Below are 13754 nucleotides of genomic sequence, written 5' to 3'. Positions count from 1 at the left end.
ACATCACTGTGACAGTTCAGGCAGATCAGCTTGGTTTCTACAGTACTGTTCACTACAAAGAAGGCAATACAGAAATCAACAACCTGATCAAAATGAAATCTTTTATTCCAATCCAATACTCTACGTTGAGTGAAGAGTATCAGAGTGGAATTAAGATTTTGTTTTAATTAGATTGAAGAAAACCCTAACTCTGCACGGTGAAGCCATCTCAGTCGACTGTTACAACGTCTAGTGGGTTACAGCAGGTTTATCCTTGCCCCTGTGAAGGTATTAATAAACCACTTGCCCCTGTGAAGGGTTTAATAAACCACTTGCCCCTGTGAAGGGAATAATAAACCACTTGACCCTGTGAAGGTAATAATAAACCACTTGCCCCTGTGAAGGGAATAATAAACCACTTGCCCCTGTGAAGGTATTAATAAACCACTTGCCCCTGTGAAGGTATTAAAAAACTACTTGCCCCTGTGAAGGGATTAATAAACCACTTGCCCCTATGAAGGTAATAATAAACCACTTGCCCCTGTGAAGGTATTAATAAACCACTTGCCCCTGTGAAGGGATTAATAAACCACTTGCCCCTGTGAAGGGATTAATAAACCACTTGCCCCTGTGAAGGTAATAATAAATCATTGAAACATTATAGTACAGATACAACATTGTAACAATGTAACGATCACACTGATCGAGAAGTTTAATGTGCGAATAATAAAAATCTAGACGATTATTGCTTGCGCACATTTGTGCGGACGATGGACGAACGTTGTGCGATGACTATCGTGGTTGATGTTAACTGAGAAATGGCTTAACGATATATACGGTTTAAGGATATATAGGGTTTTAACGATATATACGGTTTAACGATATATAGGGTTTAACGATATATAGGGTTTTAACGATATATAGGGTTTAACGATATATACGGTTTAACGATATATAAGGTTTAACGATATATAGGGTTTTAACGATATATGCAATTTCATGTTTAAATACATAAATTGATTATTTAAGCATGTTTCTATATTCTAGCTTCATATTTAAGCTGATCTTTCTATCTATATAAAACGACCCAAATCGACACATGTAAGATTATAACACATATGGACATGGTCCCATATACAGGTACAAATGTAAACATTGCCACTTTGCTCATGTACCTGTTCTGTTACCTGGGAACCAAACCCATTCTTGACAGTCTAACAGTCACTGTTATGCTGTGTAACACGCATTGTAAAATTAAACATAGTCCTAATTAATTTGATGAGCAATTTATATATACAGTGTTCCTTATTCCTTACGAGCCTTCCAGATATTTCTCATTTCGTAACATTGATCAACCCATTGTACCAAATCGCACATTTATGCAGAAAGCGCACAACGGGGCAAACGACAATCGCAGTTGTATGCACCATTTGTGGACGATGTGCGGACGCTATTTTTGGTATGTTGTGTAGTGATGAGCAATCGGGTTAAAATCATAATCGGCTTGTAATTAGAATTAGCAAACCGAAGGATGATCGATTGCATAATCGGTTATAATTTCATAGGAAAGAATACCAAAATAAAGGGAGAACACTACCATAAGATCAATAGACAAGGTGTACACTGTGTTTTGTTCTTTAATACCGAATGAATTTCAAGCAATTTTTATGCAGTTTTAAATATAAGACTTTCAATGCACAAATTTACATTGAAAACATTTAACACTTTAATTTCATGAAAGAAATGAAAACAAAGATGAACCGATTATATCGATTATGGAATTTGTAATTGATAATAGAAATCGGAAAGGGCAAAACCGATCAATTTTCGATTATAATCAATTATCAGCCCATCACTATTTGCAAACAAATTTTTATATATAGATATGTAACAATATTTAGGGACTATTGCAATATATTAGCATACTTTCTGTTCCTAGTAAGTCAGTTTATTTATAATGATTTCATATGGGAAAGTGAGCACCAGTTCAGCAAGCTTCTCCTTAAAATTGAAATTGAAGTTTTGAAATTATATTGTAATCATGCTTCACAAATATTGCAATGCACATGTAGGATAAACAGAGTTACTCCCCTTGTTAATCAGATACAATCCATTAAAATATAGTTTTAAATCAAGGATGGTATTAAGTTAACATAGCAGGCCCAAGTTTATCAATTGGGTGTTGTTTTGCAGAAACAATCTAAAGCATATTATTACAGCAAATGTCTAGCATGGTGTAACTTATGATCTAGAATATGGTGTTACAACCTTGAACATGGTGTAACAATCTAGAACATGGTGTTACAATCTTGATCATGGTGTAACAATCTATATCAAGGTGTTACAATCTAGATCATGATGTTGCAATCTAGAATATGGTGTTGCAATCTTGATCATGGTGTTATAATCTAGAATCTAGAATATGGTGTTAGAATTTTGATCATGGTGTTATAATCTTGATCATGGTGTTACAATATTGATCATGGTGTAACAATCTTGATCATGGTGTTATAATCTTGATCATGGTGTTACAATCTTGATCATGGTGTTACAATCTTGATCATGGTTTTACAATCTTGAACATGGTGTTACAATCTTGATCATGGTGTTACAATCTTGATCATGGTGTTACAATCTTGAACATGGTGTAACAATCTTGATCATGTTACATCGTCCTGTATTATAATCTATAATATGGTGTTGCAATCTTGATCGTAGTGTTACAATGTAGATCATGGTATTTCAATCTAAATCGTTTAGTTACAAGCTAGATCATGGTATTACAATCTAGATTAAGGTGTTACAATCTAGATCAAGGTGTTTCAATCTAGATTATGGTGTTTACATTCTAAATCGTTTTGTGACAATCTAGATCAAGGTGTTACAATCTAGATAACTGTGTTACAAGTACATTGTAACTGTAATCCATTTGATCAGGTCTACTTTGAGTAGTTTAGAGGCTGTCTCTATACCTGAGCTACGTCCTCTGTACTGGTCAGTGAGAAGGGATGTCCAGCTAGTTGGTACGCCTGCTCCTCCAGAGCCGTCAGTTTAGCCGTCATAACGCTCTGTTGACTCTCACATTCCACCTCACTGAAACCTGATCATATGTGAACATAACTAAATACTGTCATTCTGTATCGTATATTGCTGTTGATTTTGTAGCATCAAAGTTTGATGGTTATGATCAACTATGTCAACAGTTATAACTATTTCTCTTTCAGAATGGCAAAGAATTTGCTGAAATTACACGGGTTTTTTTGGGGGTGGGGGTGGGGGGCAACAATATTTAGCTTCAATTATAATTCAATCTATAACTTTTGTACTAATAATGCCAGATGATGTTCAATGCGTGCTTATACATAAATTGAATAAAAAAAAGTTCGATAAAATTATGGGTTTAAGCATGAACTTGAAAAATGTTTGTTTTCCCCCCACATTTCTTCACAATGCCAATAATAAAAAATAATCATGAATAATTTGAGGCTCTTATATACTGCTTTATCACAACCTAGTTCATAGGTCGTCTCAAAGCGGTTCACAAATTATTATCCGTGGTTGTAGAGCCGGTGCAACCAGCCAATATCTTTCTCACCTCCCTGGGTAGCATACAGCCGGTGCTGCCATTTCGGCGCGAACAGCTAGCATTCTACAATTCTAGCACTGCCTAACCACACACTAATTTACATCTGAGTAGACTGGAACAAGCGGAGTAACGTATCCTGCTCAAAGATACAACACAGTGCTGTGATGTGACTCGAACCAGCAACCCTTCGGTCACGAGCCCGGCGTCCTCCTGATAAATAATGAACATGTGATAAATGCTAAGGATATGTCTAAGATTGAAACTGATTGTTCCTTTTGTTGTTGTAGTATCAAAGACATTGGCACTATAGGCTGTTCAGTTTTAGTGGGTGAAATAACTGTTTGTACTATTTCTTTGTTTTACTTTGACATTAACACAAATATAATTATTTATACATTAATAATATTACTTATATCTGGAAGAGTCCTTCATTACAATAAATATCTCGAGTACACTTTCTATCATAATATTAATGTTTGTCTGCATAGGACCTGGATCACAGAATATTTATATGACTTCCAGTGCTTCCTCCACAGTCATCATCACCTACCGAAGCCGTTGAGTTGCATCCTAGCCAGAGTGACAATGGAGGGCATCTCGACCCTCTGAAAGGCCTGGTGGAGACCCTCCTTATGGAGACAGGCCCGCAAGTAGTCCATCAGGTGTAGGGTGAGCACTGCCTCCGTAGTGGCCCGGAAACGTCCCGACCCCGGGTTCTGTGGGGTCATACCTAGGCTGCTGAAGCCCACTCCACCACCTATACCTGGAGGGAGGGGAGATAACCAATGTAGACCTGATTACAACATACACATTGATATACAGTAAGTTTATACTGTTGATATCATACCGAGGCTGCTGAAGCCCACTTCTCCACCTATACCTAGAGGAAGGGGAGATAACCAATGTAGACCTGATTACAACATACACGTTGATATACAGTAAGTTAATACTGTTGATATCATACCGAGGCTGCTGAAGCCCACTCCACCACCTATACCTAGAGGGAGGGGAGATAACCAATGTAGACCTGATCACAACATACACGTAGATATACAGTAAGTTAATACTGTTGATATTATACCGAGGCTGCTGAAGTAGATACACGTAGATATACAGAGAAATAACTCTGGGAATACAAAGTTAATATTGTTGATGTAATACATAGAAAAGGAGATACAAGATCACAGTGTATACAGCATTCAAATTCCTTAATGACACAATGGGATAAAAATGATGCATGCATCACAATTTTTTTTTAAATTAAGAGACTGCTGATGAAATAGAAACTAATTAGTTCTTTACACATAGGTCAGAAAGTTTGGATTCATTTTCTGTGCTTTATAAAGTGTGATATCCTAAACTTTCTGACTAGTTTGTTGCTGTTACTTTACAAAATTGTAGCCAGAATGCCTGTTCACGGTTTCTGAGCTAATTCAGATGTATGGAATGGATGATAATACTGTTTCATACCCAGGGGTGTAGAACTGGGAAATCACCCGCTAAGGATTTCAAAATTGAAGAAATCTGACCTTTTCAATAACAACCCTAGCCTACACCCCAAGGCATGAACAAGTCTTACATATTTCTTAGGAATTTTCATTACCCAAAGTCATCTGCTCTGATCTTCTATGAGGAATTCCAATGACAATAAGATTCATTGTTCATGAGAACAGATTTAAAGTGTTTCATTACGTGAAGTCAGAAATGAAACAATGCAAAGATTTGTTTCTCTACATGTATCACAGATTGATCATAAAAGATTATAGGGCCAGAAAAGGAAACCTCGACCAAAGTTCTTGTACTCTCATAATCAGTGATGCTAATTTTGTGTATTGACCATTTAGAAGATGTATTTCTGTGTGAACTGACCCTCTAACAAAGGCACTTCAGTGGGTAGGTAGTTGGTGACCATTCTATGTAGGTTCTTTTCTTTGGCCCCTGGGTCCATCAACCAACAGGCGACTTTTGGGTCCTGGAATCGGCCCCTAGGGGCAATACCACAGCTCCTTACTAGCACACAGTACGAGGCTTTCACATCAAACATGGCAATATTGACCAGCTCCTCCCCACAGACACCCTGCTCTAGAACAGACTGTAGGCCACTTAGTCGTGTCTCTATAGTGATACTGGTATCCATGGGCGGTGGGGTTAGGCTGTCGTCAAGGTCACCTAAAGGTCAACATAAAACCAAAAACTGGCTATAGGACGGGCAAACATCTGTTTGGATCACAACTCACTTGTAGGTATATATATACAACAATATATACTTCATAAATCTCATCATAAATCTTTTATATGACATATATAATGAAAAAATCATTCTTAATGGAAGTACTATGTAGATAACAGCTTACCATCAGTTGTATACTATGTAGATAACAGCTTATCATAAGTTGTATACTATGTAGATAACAGCTTATCATCACTTGTATACTATATAGATAACAGCTTACCATCAGTTGTATACTATGTAGATAACAGCTTACCATCAGTTGTATACAATGTAGATAACAGCTTATCATCAGTTGTATACTATGTAGATAATAGCTTACCATCAGTTGTATACTATGTAGGTAACAGTAGATAACAGCTTACCATCAGATGTATACTATGTAGATAACAGCTTATCATAAGTTGTATACTATGTAGGTAACAGCTTATCATCACTTGTATACTATATAGATAACAGCTTACCATTAGTTGTATACTATGTAGATAACAGTAGTTAACAGCTTACCATCAGTTGTATACTACGTAGATAACAGTAGATAACAGCTTACCCTCAGTTGTATAATATGTAGATAACAGCTTACCATCAGTTTTATACTCTGTAGATAACAGCTTACCATCAGTTGTACACTATGTAGATAACAGCTTATCATAAGTTATATACTATGTAGATAACAGCTTATCATCAATTGTATACTATATAGATAACAGCTTACCATCAGTTTTATACTATGTAGATAACAGCTTACCATAAGTTGTATACTATGTAGATAACAGTAGATAAAAGCTTACCATCAGTTGTACACTATGTAGATAACAGTAGATAACAGCGTACCATCAGTTGTATACTATGTAGATAAAAGCTTACCATCAGTTGTATACTATGTAGTTAACAGTAGATAACAGCTTACTATCAGTTGTATACTATGTAGATAACAGAAGATAACAGCTTACCATCAGTTGTATATTATGTAGATAACAGTAGATAACAGCTTATCATCAGTTGTATATTATGTAGATAACAGTAGATAACAGCTTTCCATCAGTTGTATACTATGTAGATAACGGCTTATCATCAGTTGTATACTATTTAGATAACAGCTTACCATCAGTTGTATGCTATGTAGATAACAGCTTACAATCAGTTGTATACTATGTAGATAACAGTGGATAACAGCTTACCATCAGTTGTATACCATGTAGATAACAGCTTACCATCAGTTGGATACTATGTAGATAACAGTAGATAACAGGTTACCATCAGTTGTATACTATGTAGATCACAGCTTACCATCAGATGTATACTATGTAGATAACAGCTTATCGTCACTTGTATACTATATAGATAACAGCTTACCATCATTTGTATACTATGTAGATAACAGTAGATAGCAGCTTACCATCAGTTGTATACTATGTGGATAACAGCTTACCATCAGTTGTATACCATGTAGATAACAGCTTACCATCAGTTGCATACTATGTAGATAAAAGCTTACCATCAGTTGTACACTATGTAGATAACAGTAGATCACAGCTTACCATCAGTTGTATACTATGGAGATAACAGCTTACCATCAGTTGTATACCATGTAGATAACAGCTTACCATCATTTGTATACGATGTAGATAACAGCTTACCATCAGTTGTATGCTATGTAGATAACAGCTTACAATCAGTTGTATACTATGTAGATAACAGCTTACCATCAGTTGTATACATGATTCATGCATTCATGATTTTTTGTTATTACTTTCACAATAAAATCAGCGATGCAGTGCCCTAAAATGAAATGCGCGCGGGGCTGAGAACCATGTCATCAATTTTTTTTGGCCTAATATCCATAATCTAGTACAACATTCCAACAATCACATTTATTTGATAATGTTTCAGTTCACTGTTTGCTATCACAGAGTATAGATCATGCAAGATCTTAATAGTGCTCACAATCAGAGTTTTCTTTAGTGAGGGCGACATAGTACGCATCCCTGTTCTCCCAGCAGATAGCCACGCCCACCACTACAAGCTCCGCCCCCTCCACCTCCAGTCCATCCACTACACCACCTTTATCTCGTGACCCAGCTGTATGGTAACAAAACAATGTTAAAGACAAGTTATTACAATGTAAACGATGTACATCATCCATGAATGACATCACAACCATCAACCATGGATAACATCTACGATGTACCCGGTGAGTTATCGTACAGGGTTTTCCTCAAATACATTGGCAAAACAGTCAAATAAAGTATCATCTTGTATGGCTTGTGACATCAGATATCAATGTATAATCACCAATAAAGTGAATGAACCAGACATTGGAACTGAGAGTATAAGACGTAGCCATATCATTCCGTTTCCATACTTTTGATATAAAAAAAGTCTGGTAGATCATAATGAAGGACTTCTATTATTTAAATGCCTTTACTATAGCAAACAGGAGGACTGTTTTGTTTACAACCTGTAAAACTTACCAACAAGTCAACTCACTTCTTAGTTATCATATGGGACAATTCCAAAAACCTTTAATATAAATCTATAACAGGACTGTTGTTATTTTAAATCATCTGAAATCATAAAATACATTGAATCAGTGTTAATGTTTGCTTGTAATTACTTTGTCCTGATGTCATAAAACTTACGCGCACCAAAGTTGCCACCAATGCCACCACCAGCCACTGGCGTCAGTGGCCGGTTCTCGCAAGCCACCGACAAAGTGTAGTAGCTCTTTGTAGCCCACTCCTTGATGAAGGTGTCAAACAAGCGGCGGTCAGCACAAACGTCCACAATGGTGAAGCTGGCCTGAGTACAGGGTATACCACTGTCGTTAGGGTCAATCACAGGCAGGCGTTCCTCATACACCACATTAGGGGGGTCGCAGGGATGGAGATCACTGTCTGAAAACGGAAATCAGTCATTGGACTCTTACCGTATTTGGAGGTGGATTCTAGATAGTGCAGACTAAACCAAGTCTGATCATAGATTTCACCAATGACCTTTACCTGTCCTTGAATTTCTAAGATGTTTATCCTATTCAAAGATTATTAACTTTTCCTAATTTAAATGGGATTGGACACACATGTACGGCCTTTACACCGTTTGTGTTCTAAGTCATATTGAGCAAAATTATAGCTTTTACCAATAACCTTGACATATGATACTGAACTTCAAACAGGCTTCTTACTCTTACTATGCCCAATCACTGTATACCATGATTGAATGTGATTGTATAAACAGCTACTGCCTTTTATGCAGACCCTGATCATTGTATCAGCTTGGGTAAGATTGGTTACATAGCCTTTACATACCTAAGGGCAAAAACAAACATGTTACTGTAATATATTCATCTCCATCTCCAGATTTTTATTTTGTAAAACCATGACATACCTGGAGTATCCAATTTTGAGTTGAAATTGCTTCTGTTCAGAATTATTTCCTCTCTGGTATTACACTCCGCTGTTATAACTAAAGTGTATATATTTCATACTATTTAAAACAATTTGGGTTTACTTTTAAAGAGTGGTGACTGCCGTCACATGTAGAAATGATCAACAGTGACCTATCTACCGGACATAACATACCTTTAGAACTGTTTGGCTTTCTTGTACCGACACACAGGTCAAGTTTCTGGCTGGCCTTCCCCCGCCGTGGCGTTCTGGGTTTCAGAGGTGTTACTTTCCTCAGAGACATGTGAGGAGACATACAGTTGGTAGGCGGGGGTGTTGGAGGTAAACAGTCACTGTTTGTGCTCAGGTTCTGTATTGAGTCCTCCTTTTCACCAGAACCAGAAGTGACCTGTTTCTTGGACTTATCAGCTTCACCTTTCTCTGTGCTCCGACGTTTACGAGCAGACCTAGTAATCCTCACACTGTCTTCAAGGCCAGCATCTGACGACAGGCATATATTGTTTGTTATAGAAGCAGATTTTTTCTCAGACTGTACAGAACCTGTTGGTTTTCTGTTGTTTGTCCCGTTAGACACTGAGCCTGACTCACACATACTGTTTAGGAAGTTGAGGGTCCCTGGACTCAGGTGTTTGTGACTGCTAGTAATTGACACAGATTTCTTTTGATGGGTTGGCTGAGCATTTGACAATTTGTTGATCTTGTTTTGTTCAACACTTGTATTTTTGTCTGTACATGAACTGACACCAGCTGTTTCACACCGGGTTTTAAGAAATGCTACTGGTTTTACTACAGTATCTAGCTGTGGGTTGTTATTTTCCGTATTGTTGGGTACAGTTTGTGTATAGCCATTAAACATGTCTTTTTCTGTATTTTCCACCATGTTTATCTCTAAAGCTTTCTCCACCATAGAAATCGTGAGAGACTCATCCATGCTATCAATTTCATTTTCCCGATCACAAATCTGTACAACATCTACAGATTCACACTGCACGCTTTCAGGCTTGCGATCCTTAATCCTGACCCCATTTGATTTTGGAACACAATTGCTAGCTACAGTCCTTTTGGTTTTCAAGTCATTATTCCTGACTCCAGAACCTGTACATTTTGGGTCACTATTGCTGACTCCTGATCCTATGGGTTTGGAATCAATATTGCTGACCCCTGACCCCATAGGTTTCAAATCACTATTGTTGAACCCTGACCCCATAGGTTTCAAATCACTATTGTTGACCCTTGACCCCATAGGTTTTGAATCACTATTGTTGACCCCTGATCCCATAGGTTTTGAATCACTATTGTTGACCCCTGACCTCACAGGTTTCAAATCACTATTGTTGACCCCTGACCCCATAGGTTTTGAATCACTTTTGTTGACCCCTGACCCCATAGGTTTCGAATCACTTTTGTTGAACCCTGACCCCATAGGTTTCAAATCACTATTGTTGACCCCTGACCCCATAGGTTTTGAATCACTATTGTTGACCCCTGATCCCATAGGTTTTGAATCACTATTGTTGACCCCTGACCCCATAGGTTTTGAATCACTATTGTTGACCCCTGACCCCATAGGTTTCGAATCACTATTGTTGACCCCTGACCCTATACAATTTTTGCTACTTTGCTCTACTTCCACAGCCAAAGCAGCAGTGCAGCTAAATGAATCACTCATTTCCAAAGCTAAAACCAAGTCCTGTGTCAGTTGACCCTGTGGAGGGGCCCCTTTCCTTGTTCTCTGTACAGGGGAAGTATTTCTAACAACATTAGGAGGAACAATACGTAGATCACCATATGAACTATTAGATATTTCATTTCCAGTCAATTCAAATGCATCCTCCTCAGCATAACCAAATCGTCTGTCATCAAAGTTACTGGCTGCAATTAACTCCATCGACACATCATGTAGAGAATTGTCAGTCAAAGGACCTTGAATACAATCAATTACAGAGACTTTTTTATGAACAATCACAGGGTTTTGTATGTAAGAGCTTTGTATGGAATCCTTTTGCCTGCTAACATGTCCTATATTCACAGCATTGGCAGTCTCAGACATCTGTTCTTTTCTGTCCCTTCCATTATTGCTGTGTGAATCCTCCACGTCCCTGTTACACATTTTTCTATCTGATTTCCTGTCAGGTTTCCTACCCTCTAACATTTCACCACTGGCTAGATCCTCAGAATAAAGAGGAGGAGAGTTGTCTCCCTTGTGAACACTTCTAGTGGTAAGAGATTCATTTTTACAACCCCGAGTCTCAGAAACATTTCGCATCATAAAATCTGTCTGTGTATCCAGCTCAAAACTATCAGCAAACTCATTCTGTGTGTTTTGAATGTCCCTGGAATGTTTGTGTGCCGACACAGAGTCTGCTGTTGTGGTGGTGGCATTGCTTGCGGAGGATCCTGGGTAAAATGTTACTGAATTTTTAACTTTGGTATTTTTTTCACCAGAATCAGACCTTCCCCCCACTTGTGACGGGACCTCTATACTGTCTACCCCCTCATCACAATCACCATCTCCAAGCTGTGGAGATTCTGTACACACAATCTCATTATTGATAGTGTCAAGATCATTCATCTGTGCTTTATCAGCCTTCTCAGGACCTTTGACCTCCTTTCCTGTAAGGCCAGACAAGCCAAAAGAATCATCAAATGTAAAGCTCATGTCATCAATGATCTGATCAAACTTAATTGGACTAGTTGACTGTTTCCCAGTCCCAACACTACCGAGTGTTTCGGTACAACTGGACACAGAGGTACCAGCGTGGATGTCAACTTCTACAACAACGGGGTTTGGTAGTGTCTTTGTAGAGTCTTGTTCCTTTTGTGAAATTACAGTTTTAGATGTTGTCTTCATGGAATGCTGAATATTCACACTTCCTCCCATAGAAGGTTTAAATCTATCGTCGGAGACTGATATCGTCCGCTGTCCACAGTCATAGGGCTCCGACTGTGATACAGTAACATGTTTAATTGAATTTTCATCATCATCAGAATCCACCGATGGGGTAGTGCTCCGTAATTCATACACAGAATTTCCTATCACAGATTTCATTTGACTAGCACCGTTAGAAATATGGCCGACTTGATTATTTGTCAAGGCACAAATAGAATTCCTGGATGTGACTACTTTTTCTATAGCACTGTCCTTTAAATGACCTTGAATGGAGATAGGTTTTGACCTTGACCTTATCACAGCTTTGCCTGGAGGACTGACTATGACCTGTAGGTCCATAGTCTTGTGTTGATCCCTACACTGCGGACTGACCTTTACCGACTGGTGTTGTATTGGAGATCCGTTCCCTTTACTTGTGAGACTTATATTTGACCGGTTGATTGACCGCCTATATTTTGTACGAGGTCTTGTTGTCCTTCCGCCTCGTCCTGGACCAATGATGACAGACCTATCACTGTGGTTTGATATATTAATGTTAGACTGTGAGTTCCTTGAATCAATCTGAACCCGAGTATTTGTATCAGATGAATTATCCACACTTTTGTTTATAGGCTGTGTCCCTCCATCACCCTGCTCGGTGTCATTGTCACTAGACCCCGCCCCTCTTTCACCAGACTCCAACTCCTGGTTGTCTCTCCATTGTATGCCTAGTCCCCCAAGCTCCTCCTGAATCACAGATTTGGCCTCTGCTATGATGGCGAGGGCGGCCTCCTCTTCAGTCACACCCTTCCTCCCTGTTAGCCAGATACAGCGAGATTTGCGTCGTTGTTCAGCCTCCCATTCTGTTTCATTTTCCTGCTTCTTGTTGCTATAAAATTACAATTATTCATGCTGGCTTTTAATTAACTAAATGTCGAAGACGACCCAAAATTTCACTATTTACTGAACACTGAATCCTCCAACTAATGGAAATTCAAGAAAAGTTGAATATTTTTGCTATCGTATTTAACTTAAGATGTGAACATGCGTCAGTGTTTGATTTCATTAATATGATCATATACTCTACAGAATTCTTTTTATGATCATAAATTATTTTCCAAGTTTTAGAAATATTTCAGGAATAGGGAAAATGTTAGAAGCAAAATTGTTCAATTATTCACATATCATTTCACACAAATGTGATATTTTACCTCTGAAATGGTGAAGAACTTTTCAGAACTGCTTCAACATCAGCAGGAGCAGCACTAACTAGTGAAGCCACTGTGTGAAAACCTGCATTAAACAGCACACGAGCTCGCTGTCCGTTCAGCAGCGTCAGTCGGACAAGGTCGCATAGTTCTCGCTGCACACCAAAGGTCAGACGGTGTTGGAACTGTGAGAGTATGAGCTCTAAGTTGTGCCATCCAAGCCTGGCACAGAACACCGTCACCATACCTGTCAGTACACAGGACAGGAGTCAAACTTAATGTTACAGCCTGGCACAGAACCCCGTCACCATACCTGTCAGTACACAGGACAGGAGTCAAACTTAATGTTACAGAATACCGTCACCATACCTGTCAGTACACAGGACAGGAGTCAAACTTAATGTTACAGCCTGGCACAGAACACCGTCACCATACCTGTCAGTACACAGGACAGGAGTCAAACTTAATGTTACAG

At 38.4% G+C, this 13754-nt stretch overlaps 1 protein-coding gene across 3 annotated transcripts in view; it reads right to left on the bottom strand.

Moving 5' to 3' along the window:
* The window catches only part of LOC110440243 (DNA polymerase theta-like), a 56471-nt gene that overhangs the window by 8830 nt on the left and 33887 nt on the right, over nt 1-13754 (bottom strand). For 2 of the 3 annotated variants that reach the window (XM_021483194.1, XM_021483201.1), the window contains exons 16-22: nt 13283-13526; nt 9377-12960; nt 8438-8692; nt 7743-7877; nt 5435-5734; nt 4116-4328; nt 2952-3079 (exon numbers count right to left, since the gene is read on the bottom strand). In XM_021483194.1, coding sequence (XP_021338869.1) covers nt 2952-3079; nt 4116-4328; nt 5435-5734; nt 7743-7877; nt 8438-8692; nt 9377-12960; nt 13283-13526 — 4859 coding nt within the window. Of the gene's footprint in view, nt 1-2951; nt 3080-3730; nt 4329-5434; nt 5735-7742; nt 7878-8437; nt 8693-9376; nt 12961-13282; nt 13527-13754 lie in introns of those variants that run through there. The other variant, XM_021483210.1, reaches the window with a different exon arrangement.

This window comes from Mizuhopecten yessoensis, unplaced genomic scaffold, assembly GCF_002113885.1.
Source record: "Mizuhopecten yessoensis strain PY_sf001 unplaced genomic scaffold, ASM211388v2 scaffold1749, whole genome shotgun sequence".
NCBI classification, from domain to species: Eukaryota; Metazoa; Mollusca; class Bivalvia; order Pectinida; family Pectinidae; genus Mizuhopecten; species Mizuhopecten yessoensis.
Note: the sequence above shows the minus strand (reverse complement) of the source record. Positions and strands in the feature narration are given on the sequence as shown.